General features: G+C 51.1%; 1 protein-coding gene across 2 annotated transcripts in view; it reads left to right on the plus strand.

Moving 5' to 3' along the window:
* The first annotated feature begins 9634 nt into the window (after window positions 1-9634).
* TNR (tenascin R) overlaps window positions 9635-18074 on the plus strand; it is a 33290-nt gene continuing 24850 nt past the window's right edge. Inside the window, exons 1-5 of one of the 2 annotated variants that reach the window (XM_075760460.1) lie at window positions 9635-10323; window positions 12581-13057; window positions 13517-13780; window positions 14592-14707; window positions 17280-17430. In XM_075760460.1, the coding sequence (XP_075616575.1) occupies window positions 9828-10323; window positions 12581-13057; window positions 13517-13780; window positions 14592-14707; window positions 17280-17430 (1504 nt within the window). In that variant the 5' untranslated portion in view covers window positions 9635-9827. Of the gene's footprint in view, window positions 10324-12580; window positions 13058-13516; window positions 13781-14591; window positions 14708-17279; window positions 17431-18074 lie in introns of those variants that run through there. The other variant, XM_075760461.1, reaches the window with a different exon arrangement.

Raw genomic sequence — 18074 nt, forward strand, 5'->3', positions numbered from 1 at the left:
CACATCAGCTCTGCTTCATCTCCATAGTGTAGAAATACATATGTGGGGAGAAAACAAATGCAAAAACACATCAGATGAGTGTTTCTTTTCCATTCCCCCAACTTCGGATCAGGGGATAAGTGATTAGGCAAACTGAAAAGCCAGTTTAAAAAAATGTGCTCATTTGACTTCAGCAGGTGGTTTTGCTTTTACTGAAAGTAAATCAAGTTCCTGAGTGCTCCTGCTCAGGGTTCCTGGGGGAAAATGCCACAAACCTTTAATTATGGTTAAAAAAAAGCTGTGATAATAGCAGGGATTTTCCTCTCCATTTAAACATGGTCACACTGGCAGCACACGGTGATTATACGGGGCGATGGAGATCGTGGTGCACCCGGTTTCCTCAAAGTGACTTTGCACTTTATCACACGCTCCTTCATCAAGCCGTACCCTCCATCCGCGCTGGGGGTAATGGCTTGGTGGCATTTTGGCAAAGGAGCACCCCAAGCTGGGTCATTTGCATCTGCTTCGGCTAAGCTCTGGGGAGGTCTGGGTTGACTCGTAGACTCTAACGCAACATGACAGCCAAGCATCAGCTACATGAACATGAGGACTTGCTGCCAGCACCCGAGCTGTGTGCTGGGAGCAAACAGGGGAAAAAAAAAAAAATCTCTCATGCCTATGGCCAAGAGCAGTCCACATCCCTCTGTCTGGTTATGGGCTGTGGGTTGGCAGCGTAATTTAGGTGGGGTGAATTAGCCACAGGGGCTCTCACGCTTGGTTTTCTCCATGCTGGATGATGAGTGAGTACCCTACCACTTGGTCCTGCAAGAGATGTCCGCAAGTCTCTGCCTGTGCATGGATGGGCAGAAAAGAGGGATGCCGCTGGGTGGGGAGTGGGAAGGGATGGCAAAGCCATGGCTGTTGGAGAGGGAGAAGGGAGGTTTGACTATCCCGGGTGGCAGCACCTCTGCAGCGCTGTGTGTGCAGGGTCCGCACCGTGCCCGCATTCAGCTGGGTCCTACGTTACCCTCCAAAGTTAATTACCTGAGCCCCTGCTGAAGATAAAGCTGAAATCATATTTGGTTTTTGTGCTTACATTCCAGTTGCCATGTAATTAAGTGCTACCACGTAATTAAAGAGGATTTAGAGGGTGTTTACACCCAGCGATGCTCCGTAATTATGGCTAATTCCTCCTTTACGGCTTCCGAGCATCTCCGGCGGAGATCCAGGAGCTGCCGGGGCAGGCAGAGTGGCCGTCGTGAGGCTCAGAAACTCGGTGCACAGCTTTAGCATCGAAGGGTAGCATCTCGGAAAGGCCTGGCCCCATCCCAAAATCTTTCTTTAGAAACTTAATCTCTCCCCAGGCATGGGGCAGGAGCGATGCCCCCCCAGAAGCATCGCTATGGACAAATGGTGATGCAGGGGAGAGCAGCAGGAGCTGTCCCAGCCTCAGCCCCCAGGCTCTCCCTGGTAAAAATGCTTTAATTCCCGGAGGTAGGAAACACCGTGACGCTGTATAAGGATAAAATAAACCTTTCTGCAACGTACAGGCCCAGGGCGGGGCGGGCACGGTATTTCTTAACTGAGTGTGGACAAATATATATGGTGTGAAGTGCAGGATGTGACGACCTTTCACGGGCAGGGAGTCCTGAGGGATGGGGCTGTCCCAGCAGCGGGGCGGCCGAGGTCATCTCCAACAGATATCAAATATTAGTGCTCAGAGGGATGGGCTACCAAATACTCCCCTGCCACCACTCAAATCACATGTCCATAAGGAGTTATGGAAAAGATCAGTTTTACCAGCCATCAACTCCCATTAGGAGCTGGAATTTCAGGCACCGCCAGACCATGGTGTCACATAGGTCACCCTCCTGCAGGACATAGGACACCATGGGTCTTTAAATTGGCATTAAAGGATGGGAAAAAGCGTCTAACCATGAGCCGTGACGTGCGGCACCGTGGGCTTGCAGCCTGTGCCTGCATCTCAGCATCACCATGGGGCACTGGGGCCGGTCGCAGCGAAGAGGCACAGGCAGCGGCTGGGCATTGCCCAAGCCAACTGCTAATGGCTTTCAGGATGAAGTTAGGTTCCCACCTTGGCTTTCAACACAAAATTAGGTGCCCGACTTTGCAAGCTGGTCACATAAGTGAATTTTACACGGAGCAAGAGTTTTTTGCAGCACACAGTTACTCTGAAGGGGGAGCTGATACCGTACCTGCTGCTGCCTGTAGGTATACATACATGAAGACAGTCAGCCCCACAATTTGCTCAGTAAAATGCTGGGATGGGCTCAGATTAGAGCCGGTACCCTTGCAAAAATGAGACTTACCCCAGAGACTCGCCAGACTTTGCGGGGGAGCAGGCGGGAGGCAGCAGTCGAACGCGCCGACGTGAAGTCAGACACGCCGGATCCGGGCTTTACCTGTTAATGGGAAAATGGAAGGAGATTCCCCCCAAAACCTTTGCGTTAAGCTGCTGCCTGCTTTCCTGGGGGAGCTTATAGAGGCTATTGATATATGCCGTGGAAATTCAACAAAAGAATATGTAATGAAAGCAAGATATAACGTAGGCTGCAATCACAGAGGCGTGCATGAATTATTAAGCCAGAAGAATTTACAGTCAGCTGAGGGAACTATAGATTTCTCCCTCCACATATAGTTAGGGAACACTGGTAAAAGCATCAAAGTATTTCATCCTTAAATATGCAATTAGTCAGCGGGGTGAAAATCATTCCCTTTCCGAGGGCTGCTTGGTGATGGCATGAAATGACTCGGTTGGGTTTCTCCTGCATGGTGCAGGTATCAGCGTTGGTCCTCAGCTCCGGCCCCATGAGTCCGCAGGGTGTGACCTTCAGCGAACCGACCTCAGGCTGAGGTCCAGCATTATGGGGGCTGTGATGCTTTGCTCCTCTAAGCTTTCCATCTCCTTTAACTCCCCCGAAAGCCCGTGGCAGGCTGGGTTTAGAGGGGAGATGAAGATTGCAATTAGGCAGAGAGTGAAGGAGGAGTCAATCAGGGAGAGGACTATGTTTGCTTGCATGTTGCAGGGACCTTCACTCTGCCATGAAGCCCAGGGAGCTAATGAAATTAAAACCTTTTTAAACAGACAAATTGCACATCATTAGGTTAGTAATAACTGGGAGCCAGCGCTCTTCCCTCCCCAGAAAGCTGCAGGAGGGAATTGGGTCTACAGGACACGCTGTATCTCTACATCTGCTCAGGAGGGTCCTGCTGGTGCAAATCAGCCTCGCAACACCAAATTCGCAGCGGTTTCAAGCTGCTGAGGAGCTGACCCAATTATTTCCACTACTTCTCATTTAGCGGCTGATGCGATGCAAGTGTTTTCTGGTGAGATGGGCAAATCACAAGAGTTTCTCGCTGGATCATGAAGCAAAGCAAAAGCAAGGCGTGCACCTTCCCGTGCACACGTCCTCACCTGCCACGGCTGGATGACTGTGGCACCCAGCAGTAATTTCAACGCAGAGCCAATAACGATGCTGATGCACGGGAGTGATGGGTTGCTCTAAACCAGCGAGTGCTGCAGCCTTTCTCGGGAGGTCAAAAAAAACCCAAACAAAACCAAAAAACAGGGTTGAACTTCAGAGCTTGCAGACCACCTTGTTTTCCCAGCTGTGTGGTCACCTTAGAGTAGAAGGCGTACGGCTGGGAAGCCGATCAGGGACACCACGGAGCTAAATTTCCTTCCCTACGAGCCCAGCGAGCGGGAGGAAAGCTTGCACAGGCTGCATCTCACCATAACATGGAGCAGGCATCATCTGCACTGAACGCTCGGGTATCTCCAGGGCAGTTTTGGGAGCCTTGAAAACCATCCAGCATGGGGGTTTTTTTGGCTTATGGGAAAGCTTCAACACACTTTTCAACATAAAAGCCCAAATAGTACGCTCGGAGGCTTCCTGCTTGCTTCATGCACTACCACGCACTGGGCTCGCTCCCATCATTAGCAGCAGCCGGGAGCAAATCCATCACGGCAGTTCGGCTCCTGCCAGCCGAGCTCTGGCAGGGAACACATCACAGCTCCGATCGGCCAGCCCCGACATGGCCCGGGGACTGCTGGGGGTTAGCGAGCGTCTGCCTGCTCCTGCCGCGCCAAGGAAGCAGGCAGCAAACGCCATTTCTTGACGGTTTGTTGGTCGGCATTAAGGATGAGTGCCGATCCAAACTCCAGATAAACCTGATTATCCAGCTTGCCATCTGTACCAAAAAGCAGGGTTTGTGGTTTATCTGGTGTTCAGGAAAAAAAAAATACAATAAATGCATATAAATATGTATATGTACACATATATAACTATGTGCTCTGGGTAGATTAAAGTGTTTCTCAACCAGAACAAAACATTCACTTCATTTCCACATCTTTAGCAATTTAAAATCTCTTTAATACACAATATCTGGCTGGAGAAAGAAATGCTTTAATTTTTCAAGCACCTTTCCAGGCACTGTTTGTTGTGTTGGTTTTGTTGGTTTTTTTTTTAATGAAAGCAATTCAGCAAAACTGGCACAAAAGTAAAAATGTTGTTGGACCATCCAAATATTAAATTATCTCCAGCAAAATGCTGAAGATAAAACCTCTGGCATCATCCCTGTTGTGCAGATCTGATGTCCCTGTGCCCATCCTGCAGCAGCCCCTGGGGCACAGTTCACATTTGCTACGTTGATATTGCAAAGCAATAAAAAAGGGGGTGCGGATGATGCTGGGAGACGTGGTGCTGCATTTCTGGGTGATGCTGTCCCCCCAAAACCGCTGCCACACCATTAATGACTTTCTCTGCACAGCTGCTCTGAGCATCGCCGCATGCAGGTTCCCTTTTGCATTCCCAGCACCATTTGCCCGCACAAATACAGCCCATCAGCAAAATGTAAAAATAGCCAAAAAATATATAATTAGGGTGGATGCATTGTGGATTTAATAGGGTCTTTCTATTTCTTCCTTCACTGGCCCATAAGGCACAAGCCCTGGATGGAGAAAGGCTGTTTGGGAGGGAAAGAGAGCACTTTGCTCTGGTATACATCTGGCAAAAGCCCTCAAATATTTTTCTGTTTTATACTGTGTGTGTGGTTTTTTTTTTTTTTTATTGAGCATTACACAGAAATTGCAGCAGATTGATTCTTTCACAGCTCCCCAAAGCTGATGCTTTGGAGTAGAGAGCTCACTGCCTGCCAAACTTCATAATTAACTTTAATAACTCTTTAATTTGAGCTTTAATTCAAACACCCATGTTTTCTAGGGGATCGTAGGGGTGGAAAAAAACCAGCAAAGCAAAGCAAGGGAAACCAGCTCTGGTTTTTGAAGCACAGGGAAAGCTGTTTCTCAACAAGCATGACTCCCACCCGGCACCTATGAGCAGCTGGGTGCAGGGAAAGAAACAAACCACGATATTAAAAATAAAGCAGCAGCCCCAAACCTGTGCTGTGCCAGAGGCAACTGGAGCTCAACCCCCCCCATCGTGGGTGCGAGCGGATGGAGAGGCATTGCCCCAGCCCGGCTGGAAAGCGAAGGAGAAGAAATCGCCGTTGGATTCCAGGAAAGCACTGGGTTCAAAGCTGCCTTCGCTGCCCCGGCCAGGAGGTTTTCCATGGCCACCTCTGGGGTCGGAGGGATTGAAGCCACCGGGAACACCACCAGCTTGGAGTTTTATCTGAACTTGGTGGCAACAAAAGTGAAAGAAAAAGAAAGAAAGAAAAAAAAAGACTGAAAAGCACCTCGGATAAATTTGCCCTAACGCAACTAATTTTACACATGAAACAACCACAGAAATTTGCTTCTTTTTTCTCGTAGAGAAGGAAAAACTATACAGTCCTGAATCTGTTCACTCAGTCAATGGTCTCTAGCGGTTCTGTCACTGCCCATGGACAGCGTTACCTGGGCTGGGAAGCACCGGGAGGGCAGGAGGACAAGGAACCCAAAGCAGGAACATTAATACAGCTGCTCTTCCCCGGTCGACATGCCTGGAGCTGTCAGACCGTGCACGCAGCCCCGGAGCGCTGCCAGCCAGATCCCCGCGTTAACTCACCTCGGCTGAACTCGTGGTGATGGGGTCCTTCAGGAAAAAGGAAACCATTGACAGGAGGACCAGGAGACAAAGCAGGAGCAGATAAGGAAGGGAGACGACAGACCCTGGGAACACATTCACAAATTTGGCAGGGTTTCAGAGCTGTCAGCGCAAGCCTCCAGGAAGAAGTCGGGGATTAATAGGGATTTATGGTTCAAATGGTCTGCTGTGGATTGGAGGACCCCAAGGAGCATCCTCCTGCTCTGCAGGACCCCATGGATTCAGCCTGGTTTGAGCTGGGGACAGCCTGAACCAGGGTGACTTTTCACCATTTCACAGCAAACAGCCCAGCCGGTGGCATTAAGCCTGACCCAGCACCCAGTACAGGCAGGAAGACTTTTTCTTTTTTTTTTTTTTCTTCTATGATCCTGTTTCTAATAAAAATAAAAAAAAGAGAAAGATCCCCAGGCATCGAGCCACGGGGATGCCATCACCCCTGCAGCATCACCCCCTGCCCAAGGCCGCCGCGTTGAGCGGGGCTGGAGGGGGATGCGGTGACTTGCCCCTCAGAAACGGGCGCTGGACAGCATCCCGCCGGCACCCGCTGTGATGGGTACACCGATAAACAGATTCAGATCAATGAGCCTGGCAGTTTCTACCAGCAAATGAATGGCTTTCGGTCTTTAGTTTAGAGAGTCATTAACTACCCAACCTGCTCGCTGTCATTAGCGAGCAATCTCCGCCACGCATCCACTCGCCCCGCTTTATTCACCGACCCATCTCCTGCTCCCTCGTCCCTGCATCCAACCGGATCCCTTCTCCCCCCATCCCTTGTAAACTGGCTCTGGTGTCTCTGTTGAGCCAGGCTGGATCCGAAATGCTGGGAGGAGGAGGATTTCATCCTCCCATGTCTAAGCTGCTCCTGTAATCCTGCAAGGAGGCTTGCTTTGAAGCTCTGGCCCAGCTCGGCGCAGCTGGCTCACAGCCACGATTACTTCCACTCCAAGCGCACGCAGAAAAGCTGAGCAAGAGGCCAAGGAGTGGGTAGTTAGCCTCGAACAATGACGAGTCAGTTTTAGGCACTAATTAGTCCCTGTGCCTCCCCCCATCACACAGGGATGAGAAATCTCTCTGTGGGTCAGCCGGGGCCACCCAGGAGCCACTGGAGAGCCCAGAAGGCAGAGGAGGATTTGGGGGGGTCAGGGTCTGAGAGCGCAGCCCCAGATTGCCACTTAGGGAGCATCGATCACACCCCTCTCGCTCCCTCCCGTTGCCATCTCTGGTGCCCTCCTTTTCCTCTTCTGCAAGCGTGGCCACAGCCACCACAGAGGCCAAGGGGAAGGAGGAGGCAACCCCACTGTGGAGTTACTTCCATTTTTCTTGCTTTTCCTGAAACCCCAAAGAAAAAGAGAGAGCCGACCAAAGGAGTCCCAGGTGCCTGCTCATGAGAAGCCGAGAAGTGCAGCAGAAACAGTGCAGTAATATGGGATAATAACGCTGCGAGGCAGCTGAATAGTGATATTTTCTGGGAGTAGCATGGTATTGTAGGAGAGAAACAAGTAAACAAATATTTTCATTCAGCAGCAGGAGAAGGGGGGGAGGCATGGCTGTTCCCAGGGGAGCTGGAGAGTCGTTAGAAGTAAGGGAGGGCAATTGCTCATGATTATGGCACTGGCAGATACCAGCAAAGTCAGACTCAGCAAGCAGCCCCAAGCGCGGCTTAGCCGTGGCTCGCAGCTGAGCCTTGCACTGCTATCTTCTCCCACCTCCTAAAACCGAACCACTGGGGTATTGCACCCACCCTGCCAGGCCAGCTCCCATGGCTTGGAAAAGGTCCACACGGGTAGGTGGGAAGCATCCACCAAAAGCACATCTTCCTCACCTTGTGTTCACCATGGCAGCGTTCCCTAGCGTGGACCAGCCGTGAACCGCCCCCCAGTCCAGACCCTACAGTATCTGCACTAAATGCAGCTTGGGAGATTCAGCTTTAAGCAGCTTGTTGGAAACACTCAACCTGCTACTCCTCTTCACCTCCGTTTCCCACGTATAGGAACCAGTATGAGACCTACTGCAATAGGCAGCTGAGTCAGACCAGGCTGATGTCCCATCTCCTCTTGCCACCAAATGTCCCAGAAGAAAGAGCAAGTTGTAGCTGGCAGATGTGGCAATATGTACCTCTCCACGTGGTGGCCCTTCAAGACAGGTTCTATCCAAATGGGTCACCCCAGCACTCAGGGGGCTTAAGTCCTTGAGGTTTTAAGTCCTTCTTAGGTCATGTAGTCCCAGGTGCTTATTCATAGTCTTTGAATCTGTATGAATGGGTAAGCCTACTTAGAGTCTGAATACAGAGTTATTAATGGTACTAAATTCAGAGTTATTAAAGTTCATTATTAATTAAGGCTGAACACTGCAAGAGCTATGTCCTGGCTTTGAATAATACCTTAAACCACAACTTCTTGGAGTTTTGGTAAAGTTTCTGGTGATGCAGCAAGGAAGTCTTCAGCTCTTTGCATCTTTCTACCAGCACTGTAAAGAGCCTGTTGACGAGATTTAATGTTCCTGCTGCATCTTTTGCACTGCTGGTGCAGAAGAAACCACAAAGCATATCACCAGCTTTCACCAGTCTGACTCCTACAAACCCAACACAAGCAGGGAGCAGTGAACACAGCAACTTACACTCCCTCCTAAAATGCTATAAAAAATCCAATTGAGCATTTGCAGCCATTAGCTGGAAATATTTAAGTAGCTGTCCCAACACCCAAGCAGTGCCAGGGCTCAGCTGAGAGCCTCTAACCACGGCAGAGCGTGCCCTCCGAGCAGCCATGCTCCAGCAATCCCTCTTGGACTGCAGGAAGACTACCTCCTGCAAAGAAAACACAAGGCAAACTGTATCTTTGGATGCAATGACATTGCAGACATGGCCTCGCCTGCCCATTAGCACTGTCCTCTGAAGGACCAGGCAGTGATTCCTCATAGCGAACCAGTTGGCGTTAAGTATTGGTCAGCACACAATGGTCCCAACAAGAGTAATGGGGGTGAATCCATCCTCAGCACAACTGGGCTGGCACCGGTGATTTTAGGCGATAAATGTGGTCCTCAGAGGCTGGATTACCACCCCGGGGCTCACGATCAATACCAGAACAAGAAGTTGTGTTGTTCCAAATCAAGGCAAGGTTAACCTGTAATCCAGAGCACGGGCAGGGGGTGAAGCCACTTTAATGGGAGGGATTTGTCTGCTCAGAGTGTCAACCTGAACAAGCTGGAGCCTGTGTGGTATAATTTAATGGTGTTTAACATCAAGGCTGCTGTTCCTATAGCTACTGGAGGAAGCTTAGCAACCCCGGGCACAGCTCCCAGGGCACAGGAGACAACCAAAGGAGAGCGCCGGGATGCGTCACCATCACCCATGTGTTAACTCTTTGGCCCCTACGTGCTGTACTGATGTGGCACTGAAAGTAGACTCCACACAGGGTGTTTCTGCTGAAAACGTGTATTCGGTGCTTTGTTAGTACCAGATTAACTGCTTTCTTTTAAAAATTTAAAAAAAAAAGCAACAAGAATCTCCCTCTGTCACTGTCCAAGGGCTATGGTGGGGTGTCCCCACCAGCCACGGGCTCCACTCGGGGCTGATTTAGGCTCCACCAAAGCCAGCAGGACTGTGCACGGGTCAAATCAGCCCCATCAAGTCTGGATGAGTTTGCCCAGAAGGACTTGCCTCTCAAAGCTGAGCACAGTTTTAGGGCTAACACGAACCATGCTCTCTTTCTTCTGTGTCCCCAGGTCCTCCCCGCACTTGGCTGACCAAGGCTGGCTTAGAAGGCTCTTCCCTCTCCCAAGAAAATGGGGACTGACAGTGAAAACCCAGTCCTGAGGAACATGCTCATCAGCTTCAACTTGCTCCTGCTGGGTGCCATCCTCAAACCTTTCGAGTGCCGGTTGGAGGTGACAACAGAACCGGCCGAGAGGCCGGCGGTGGATGAGGAGGGTGGCCTTGCCAACTGCAGCCCTCCCATCAAAGAGCAGCCCATGGTCTTCCACCACATCTACAACATCAACATCCCCCTGGACAGCTGCTGCTCATCCATGTTCAAGTCTTCAGCCGAGGAGGTGAGTTCAGAAGACGACCGGCTGGCAGAGTACGCGGAGCAGACCTCCGACAGCGAGAGCCAGGTCACCTTCACCCACAGGATAAACTTGCCCAAGCAGGCCTGCAAGTGCTCCACCTCCCTCCCGTCCCTGCAGGAGCTGCTGAGCAGGATTGAGATGCTGGAGAGGGAGGTCTCCATGCTCCGGGACCAATGCAACTCCAATTGCTGCCAAGAAAATGCAGCCACAGGTAGTAATGCCATCCTGTTAGCTCTTGCTGGGGACTGAGGGCTCGAGCAAAAGGCAGGAGAAATAAATACAAAGCTGGTGATGCCACTCAGAGTGGCAACCGATGAAAACCTATGTTCACCCACGGTGTGGCTGTGGCTTTAGGGAAAAGCCTGGCTTAGGTCCTCCAAGGCAGGAAAATCCCCGGGAGGGATTTCGTCACCTCAGCCCCCATGCCCTGCTTGCTGCAGAAACCCTGTAACGGCCAGAGATAAAGCCCCATTACAGATAAAATCTGTAATTGGGTGGGTGATCTCCCACCCCTGAACTCCTTGCAACGCTGTTAGAAATCTGCCACTGCAGGAGGAGAGACGTAGCTGCTGCCCTTCTAAGCTGACCCTGGGCTGAAGGCAGCACCGCAGGAGCCCGCAATAAACCCCTTCATCTTCTCTGTAGGGTGAGTGAATGTGTACGAAAAGCTGAGTTTAAAAGTAAGAATAAATACAGGGAATAACTTCTGTTGCCATGAAAGATGCAAACAAAACCTGTAACAAAGGCACAAAACCATCGACAGGATACTTCATCTAAATAGCAATAGGTGTGGTTTGTCAAGCTCTCCCTGAGCCCCCATTAGGGTTACCCCATCAAAGACAGCCCCTTGTTTCACCGCAGCCGCTTCTCGGAGCCAGGGAAGCAGCACGCAGTTGAAATGCGATCGGCTAAGCAAGGTTTGGGCTAGAGGCTGCGTTTCGACACCGCAGGTTTGCCTTACGTCTCGGGGAGGTGGGTAAGAGGGGCTGTCCCTCCGATGCAACGGTCATCGGCCGCCTTAAAAACAGACAAACTGGAAAACACCGACACGTGCCACCAGCGCGTGCAAAGCAAGGGTTAAAAATCACATGGGAAACACAATGGGGAAAAACCTGTTTTAAAGGAATTAATTTGAAACTCCGATGGGCCTATTTGGGTTACTTGCAACATACGCAGACGGTCCTATTAAACATTCATTGCTTGGTGGAGTCTCTACTCCGATCGCAGATACGCTGAGCCAAAACTGGAGTAATTTCATTTATTTTTACCAGAGTTGCTTTAAATTCACTGCACTGCAGAGGAGATCAGGATCCCTACCCCACTGCCCGAGGCATTTCCCCCCAAGGAAAGCTGCTCTCTTCCAGCACGCTTACAAGCATCCTCTCTCCTCTTTTGATAACTTAACTAGAGCCTGAGATCTGAAGAGCACCTGATCTCCGTTCCCAGCATTCGCAGTTTAGATGGGAAGCATCCTGCAAAGTGACCCAAACGGGTCTGTCTGGTGCAGCATGCAACTGAACCGCTCTTACGTGAGCATCTGCTGCTCGTGCCATAGGAAGAGCTGCTCAGGTAGCTCAGCTAGGATGGAAAACTTAGTTGGGGGACAAAAAAGTGCTGCTGCTTGGGGTCTTAATGGTGCAGAGGTTTTCCAAGGGTTGGAGGAAGCATGGAAAGGGTTTCTGTTCTTCCTCAGTTCAGAATCCTAAGCTGGAGTTGTGGGTCCATGTTGAGAGGCAAAAGAGGGGAGTGTTGGCAATGTCAGAGCGACTGGTGCCTTCGTCCCCTGTGCAGGGCTGCAGGGTAAAGGGGGGACATTAGAGGTGGTGGCCATGGTGGCCATGTGCTTTCCCCGCTTTCCCACAACCCCAGCACACCCAAACCCATGATACGTTTTGCAAAGCCAATGGCTCTGTCTTAGCGAGGCTCACCAGGATAGGGATGAAGATGATGTCTTTGGATACACGCCTGCTTCTTGTGGAAGAGAGAGCGAGCAGACCAGGATCTCTCACCTGTAAAAAGGAACAGCAGGTGGAGAGGAACCCGTTAAAGTTATGGCTGGTTCAGAAGGCCTGGCCAGGGAAGACCTTTTCCCAGTACGAGGTCTAGGGAGGTTCCCATCAACTGAGTGCTGAGCTGAAGAGAAACCAAAGGGAGCACTTGCACCCCCACATGGCTGGTGGCACCCATAGCCATGGAGGCCAGTGCCCGAGGGACAGACAAACTCCTGGGGACCCACCCAAGCCCCAGCATGAGCCCATATCACCAATCCTGCCCCTGCCAATGCTAAAGCCACCAGCTCCCCAGGGCTGGGGCATGATCAACCAGAGGGAGAACGTTCCCCTGCTTGCCCCGCATCTTGCTCCCCTTCCCTTCCCCACAGCCCATTGACAAGCTGACCTGGGGTCAACCCTGACCTTTTTCCACCTCCCGCCGGGTGGGCTCTGACCCTCGGTCCCACGTCCTTGCAGGGCAGCTGGATTACACCCCACAGTGCAGCGGCCACGGGAACTTCAGCCTGGAGTCGTGCAGCTGCGTGTGCATGGAGGGCTGGGCGGGAAGCAACTGCTCCGAGCCCCGCTGCCCCCGGGGCTGCTCCAGCCGCGGCGTCTGCCTGGAGGGTCAGTGCATCTGCGACAATGACTACGGGGGTGAGGACTGCTCCCAGCTCCGCTGCCCCGCCGGCTGCGGCTCCCGTGGGCTCTGCGTGGATGGCGAGTGCGTCTGCGAGGAGGGTTTCGCCGGGGAGGATTGCTCCCAGCTGCGGTGCCCCCACGACTGCTCGGGGAAGGGCCACTGCGTCAACGGTACATGCATCTGCCAGGAGGGCTACGCCGGGGAGGACTGCAGGTGGCTGCACTGCCCCAATGCCTGCAGTGGCCGTGGGGTCTGCCAGGATGGTCTCTGCGTCTGCGAGGAAGGCTACGAAGGGCAGGACTGCTCAGCAGGTAGCGAGGGGCATGCACGGGGAGAGACAGACCCTAATGTATGGGTAAGGGCTTCAAGATGCCCAGAGCCCCGGTAGGAACACCACGAAGCCTGGGAGAAACCCATAACTGGCAGAGCATGTCACATAGGACCTGCTCAGGCTCCGCAGTCTGACTGCCTCCCTGTTGTCCCTGTCCCCAGAGACACCGCAGTCAAAAGTTTGGGAGGCGAGCAAAAAGCCAGCAAGGTTTGTCCCAATATCGGTGGTAAACCCTTGGTGCCACAGCAGCTTGCAGTCAGGTTCTCCCGAGCCTTTGCCTTGCTATAGCATTTAATACAACCACAGATAACACGTAACCCCCAGGCCAAAGCCCATACCCGTGTCCCACCAGCAGACCCATGCACCCTTCCCCATGGCCGGGTGGGAGGATAAGCCACGCACACCCTGACGCTCTCCTTACCTCTGCCCTTCCCATCAGTGGCTCCTCCCGAAAACCTGCGAGTGACAGGAATCAGCGACAGCTCCATCGAGCTGACGTGGGACAGCCCCGGGGCGGCCACAGAGTACGTCGTCTCGTATCAGCCGGCGGGACCAGGGGGCACCCAGCTCCAGCAGCGGGTGCCCGGGGACTGGAGCAGCATCACCATCACAGAGCTCGAGCCGGGCGTTGCATACAACATCAGTGTCTACGCAGTCATCAGCGACGTCTTGAGCATCCCTGTTACCTCCAAGGTGATGACCAGTAAGTATCCTATTGCACTTGTCGCTTGGTAACCGGATAACCAGAGGTGATGCTCAAGCTGGCTCATATTTCCCACAAAATCCTTCTTGCAGCATAAAATTGAGGCTTAAAAAAAAAAAAAAATTGAGATATTTTTATCCCCATTTATATCTTTATGGGAATATAGGAATGGAGGAAATGTGTCCACACTCTGCAGAAAGAGTCTGGATGAAAACTCAAATGACCGAAAATCAAAGAAACTTTCAGTGTTTGATTGAAGCCCACAGAATATAGCCCAAGATATCTTACACTTTTTTCCTCATAGAAAATATTGCGATATATCATAGAAGTCACAGGTTCTCCCCCCAGTTTGCATAAGTTCCCCATGACGAATCCCCATGACGTGGGGATGCACAAGAGGGGATGCTGCTCTGCATCAGGAGATAAGTAGTCCAGACCGGGACCACGATGCACAGAGTAAAACAAGAGTATCAAACTGTAATGGCAACCTCCTAAGAGGATCCTCAGAAACTAAAGATACAGAGGGCAAACATAATTTATCCAGACACCCCTTTTGCAACCCCATCGCTCTGTTTGCATGGTGCAGTTAGGTGCGATGCAAAGGGATGCTGTGGTGTCCGGCAGCCCAGGCATTTCCCTCCTCTCCCTCTAACCGCCCGGAAGGGGGGACAAAGGGGCAATGACTCTGCTAACAGCTACCAAAAGGTCCCCCATTTTCATCACCCAGATAACAAAATAGCCACAGGGAGCGGGGTGTGGGCAGCAGCACCCACACATCCCGCTCTGCTCACCGCCCCCTGCTCCCTTCCAGACCTCGCCACGCCGCAGGGGCTGAAGTTCAAGACCATCACAGAGACGACAGCGGAGGTGCAGTGGGAGCCCTTCTCCTTCCCCTTCGACGGCTGGGAGATCAGCTTCATCCCCAAGGTACCGTCCCCACGTGCGCAGCATCGCAGGGTACACCCAGTCACCCTAAAAACACTGAGCGAGCGGGTCCCAAATTAGCTTCCAATTACTCCCCCCAAAAAAGCCCAGCCTCTGTTTGCAATTTGTGTGCTTCACATCAGACAACCCCAAACACCGCAACCTCAGTTTGCCAGCTTGTGTTACCCCAGAGGTCTTTGGTGTCAAGACATACATATCCTTCAAAGAAATTTCCCAATAAGATCAAGAGACGAGCATATAAATAAACCTTCCAGCCTTGCTGTCACTGCCTCTTTTTCCCCCTCCATCTCCTTTACCGTGACCCCTCCTCCTCCCCCTCTTCCTCGCCCCTGCTCTCTGCACACTAAGCTACCCAAAGCAGCCCGCATCGAACCGAGCAGCCGCCGGCTTTCAGACAACAACCTTCAGCATCCCCGAGTCACACGCACAGCTAATTCCTGCCACAGAATTTTAATCACAGTGATGAACAGGTAGAATTTGTGCCAGAAAAGATGAAAGGATGAAAATGTTGCCTTAAATATCACATATTTTCTATGTTCAGTAACAAAAATTGTACATCAAGTATTTCATCTATATTCATAATTTCTATGCCATTTAGCCATAAGTATAGCTTCAATTGTATGTGGAGCCTCTTTACAAGAGCATTCAAGCCCCAGCAGTAAAAGAAATGCTGATTAAGGGCTCAATTATGCCATTTTCACTTGTACAAAACCCTCGCTGGAGTCAAAGGCAGCTCTGGGCAGCAGAGAACTGCAGAACTTGGCCCCAAAGTTTTAAATGCTCTTAACTGTAAAATATCATTACACAGCACGAAGCAAGGGCCCGGTTGCTTTAAATAACTCGTTCTCTCCCTTCCAAAAAGGCTGGAAGGGTCTGGGTGCAATTTTGGGCACATCCACACGCACATTGTGTCGGAAGTCAGAGTTCAGGTATTGCAGGTATAAACCTCGGGGTAATTTTCATCCAGCGTTGCAATAAAAGCTGAAATGCTAAGGCAACGTCAGGGAAGAGATTTTGGCAGCAAAAAATAATTATCTTTCAAACATTTCACTGATATTCAGCAATTAAGCTCAACAGCATCCTCCTGAAGCAGATAAATGGGGATGTATCCATTTTAGGGTGAGGAATTGCTGGGATAGAAGCAAACTTCTCCCCACAGGGTCATCAGCAATAGGTTTTTCTCACCAATAAATACAAACTGTTGGCCCCGTTACTGTTTTTAAGCTTACAACTTAAAACCCTGCAAACACATTTCAGACTTTAAAGGAAAAAGCTCCAAAGGATGGCTGCTCCTGGATGCAGGGTTTTGGGGCAGGGAAGGGAGGTATCTCACCAGGCTTTGAAGTTCTCACATTCATCGGTCAAGCGCACAGTCCTGCATCATAAAAGGCACAGTTATGCTTCTGCCTGTTTGCAGCTGAAATCGGACTCTCTTGAATCTCCATCACCCAGCTTTTCTCCTAAAATAAAGCAGAGGGTGCTGTCTCCTTCACTGCCTGGAAGACAGGCTCGCTCAGGCAAACGCTAAACCATTGCTGCACGCCAAACAAAACCAAAACCTCATCCCAGAGGCATCAGTGTGAAAAAAACCAAGAGTTATAACAGGGGCATCACAAATATGCAAAATATTTGTGTATGTGCAAAATAGAGCTCGCTCTGCCTTCCTGAAAACCGGGTGAAAGGATGCTAATTTGGTCCTCAACATCCCCACGAGGATGCTCGCACTCTCCTTCCGTGGTCCCCGCGATGCTCTCGCCCCCCGACAGCGGGGTCAGGCGGGGATTGCCCATCTGCTGTGTGCACTGGGGATGGGGGTGGGGGGGGGGGAAGATGAAGCAAAGACAGATTTAGAAAAGAAAATTAGGAAAGGTAAGATGGCAATTTATGGCTAAAATGGAAGATTTCCTGTTTAATGAGAAAAGAGATGAATATGAATTGAGATCTATGTGCAAAGATTTGTTTAGCGTGTTATTAGTGAAGACAGCGGCAAGAAAAGATCCTTTGTCCAAACACTGGCAGGAAAGGTGACATTTGCAGTTGCTTAAAGCCTTAGGGTTTTTCAAAGCAAAACCGCAAAGTATAATGAGTTTAATAAAGATACTTAAAAAGCAGGGAATGCCAAAATAGACCTTAGAGTTTCACAGCTATATATGAACCACAGAAGGCTCCTGGCACCTGAATAGCAGGGAAAAGAAGTCCAGCCCAGCCTTTGGTTTTATTACCTTTTCTCTTCTGGAGAACAGCAGACACACAGATGGCAAAACACAGAAGTTGAGGAGGGAGGGTAGAAGAAGGAATGGGGGAGGATTTCTCAGCCCAACATCATGGGTGCTCCATGCTTGGTGGGCAACTTCACCCTGGGTTTCTGCACCTCCATGGTGGGATGTGCCAGGGCGAGGATGCGATTCGGGGATGCAGGGCTGGGTGCGGAAGGATGTAACATGAGGGGAACCTCCTCTCCATGCATCAGTCCACCCAAAACACCACTTTCCTGGGAGTTTTGTTTTGTTGTTTTGTTTGGTTTTTTTTAATGTTTATTTCCACCCCCTGGCAGAATAACGAGGGCGGTGTGATTGCCCAGCTCCCCAGCACCGTCACCACCTTCAACCAGACGGGGCTGAAGCCAGGGGAGGAGTACACCGTCACCGTGGTGGCCCTGAAGGAACAAGCCAGGAGCCCTCCCACCTCCGACAGCGTCTCAACCCGTGAGTGAGCCCGACCCCAGGCAGCATGGCAGTGCCCAGGGCTCGGTCCCCAAAATATGGTCCCATCAGCGAGAGCAGCCCTGCGCTGCACAGGCAGGGATAAAACTAGCACCACCCAACTGCCCAAGCTACAGGTGCATTGCAGCAACAGCTTCTTCATGCAGTATTTTGTCGCTCTCCTTCCCAAACTGCTGCGAGCACAGAAACCGTGGTGAGGTTAATGGGGTTGGGAGCAAAGGCTCAGGTCTGCTTTTATTATATAGCTGGATAAATTCCTCCTCTCCACTAATCTCACATTTCAGAGGCTGGATGCCCCTAAGAAACATCTCTATAAATGTATTGCCTGCTCATATATAACAGATTAAAACTCCCACCTGCTTTTGTACTACTAAATGCCCTCTACTCCCACCAATTCAGGCAAATCAGGCAGCAGGGCAGGGAGCCAAGAGCAACAGCACATCCTTTCCTAACCCATTTAATTACGTCAGTCACTGGTCTGTCCTGTAGGCTAGAGGAAATTCAATGGTGTCTTCTCCTCACCAAAGGGGACACGGTGATGGGCAGAGCTCACCGGGGAGAGAAGGCTGTCCATGCCATATCTGCTGCAGTCTGCCTTGGCAGCCAGGCAGGCATCTACCTCCATC

This window comes from Balearica regulorum, chromosome 8, assembly GCF_011004875.1.
Source record: "Balearica regulorum gibbericeps isolate bBalReg1 chromosome 8, bBalReg1.pri, whole genome shotgun sequence".
Lineage (NCBI taxonomy): Eukaryota > Metazoa > Chordata > Aves > Gruiformes > Gruidae > Balearica > Balearica regulorum.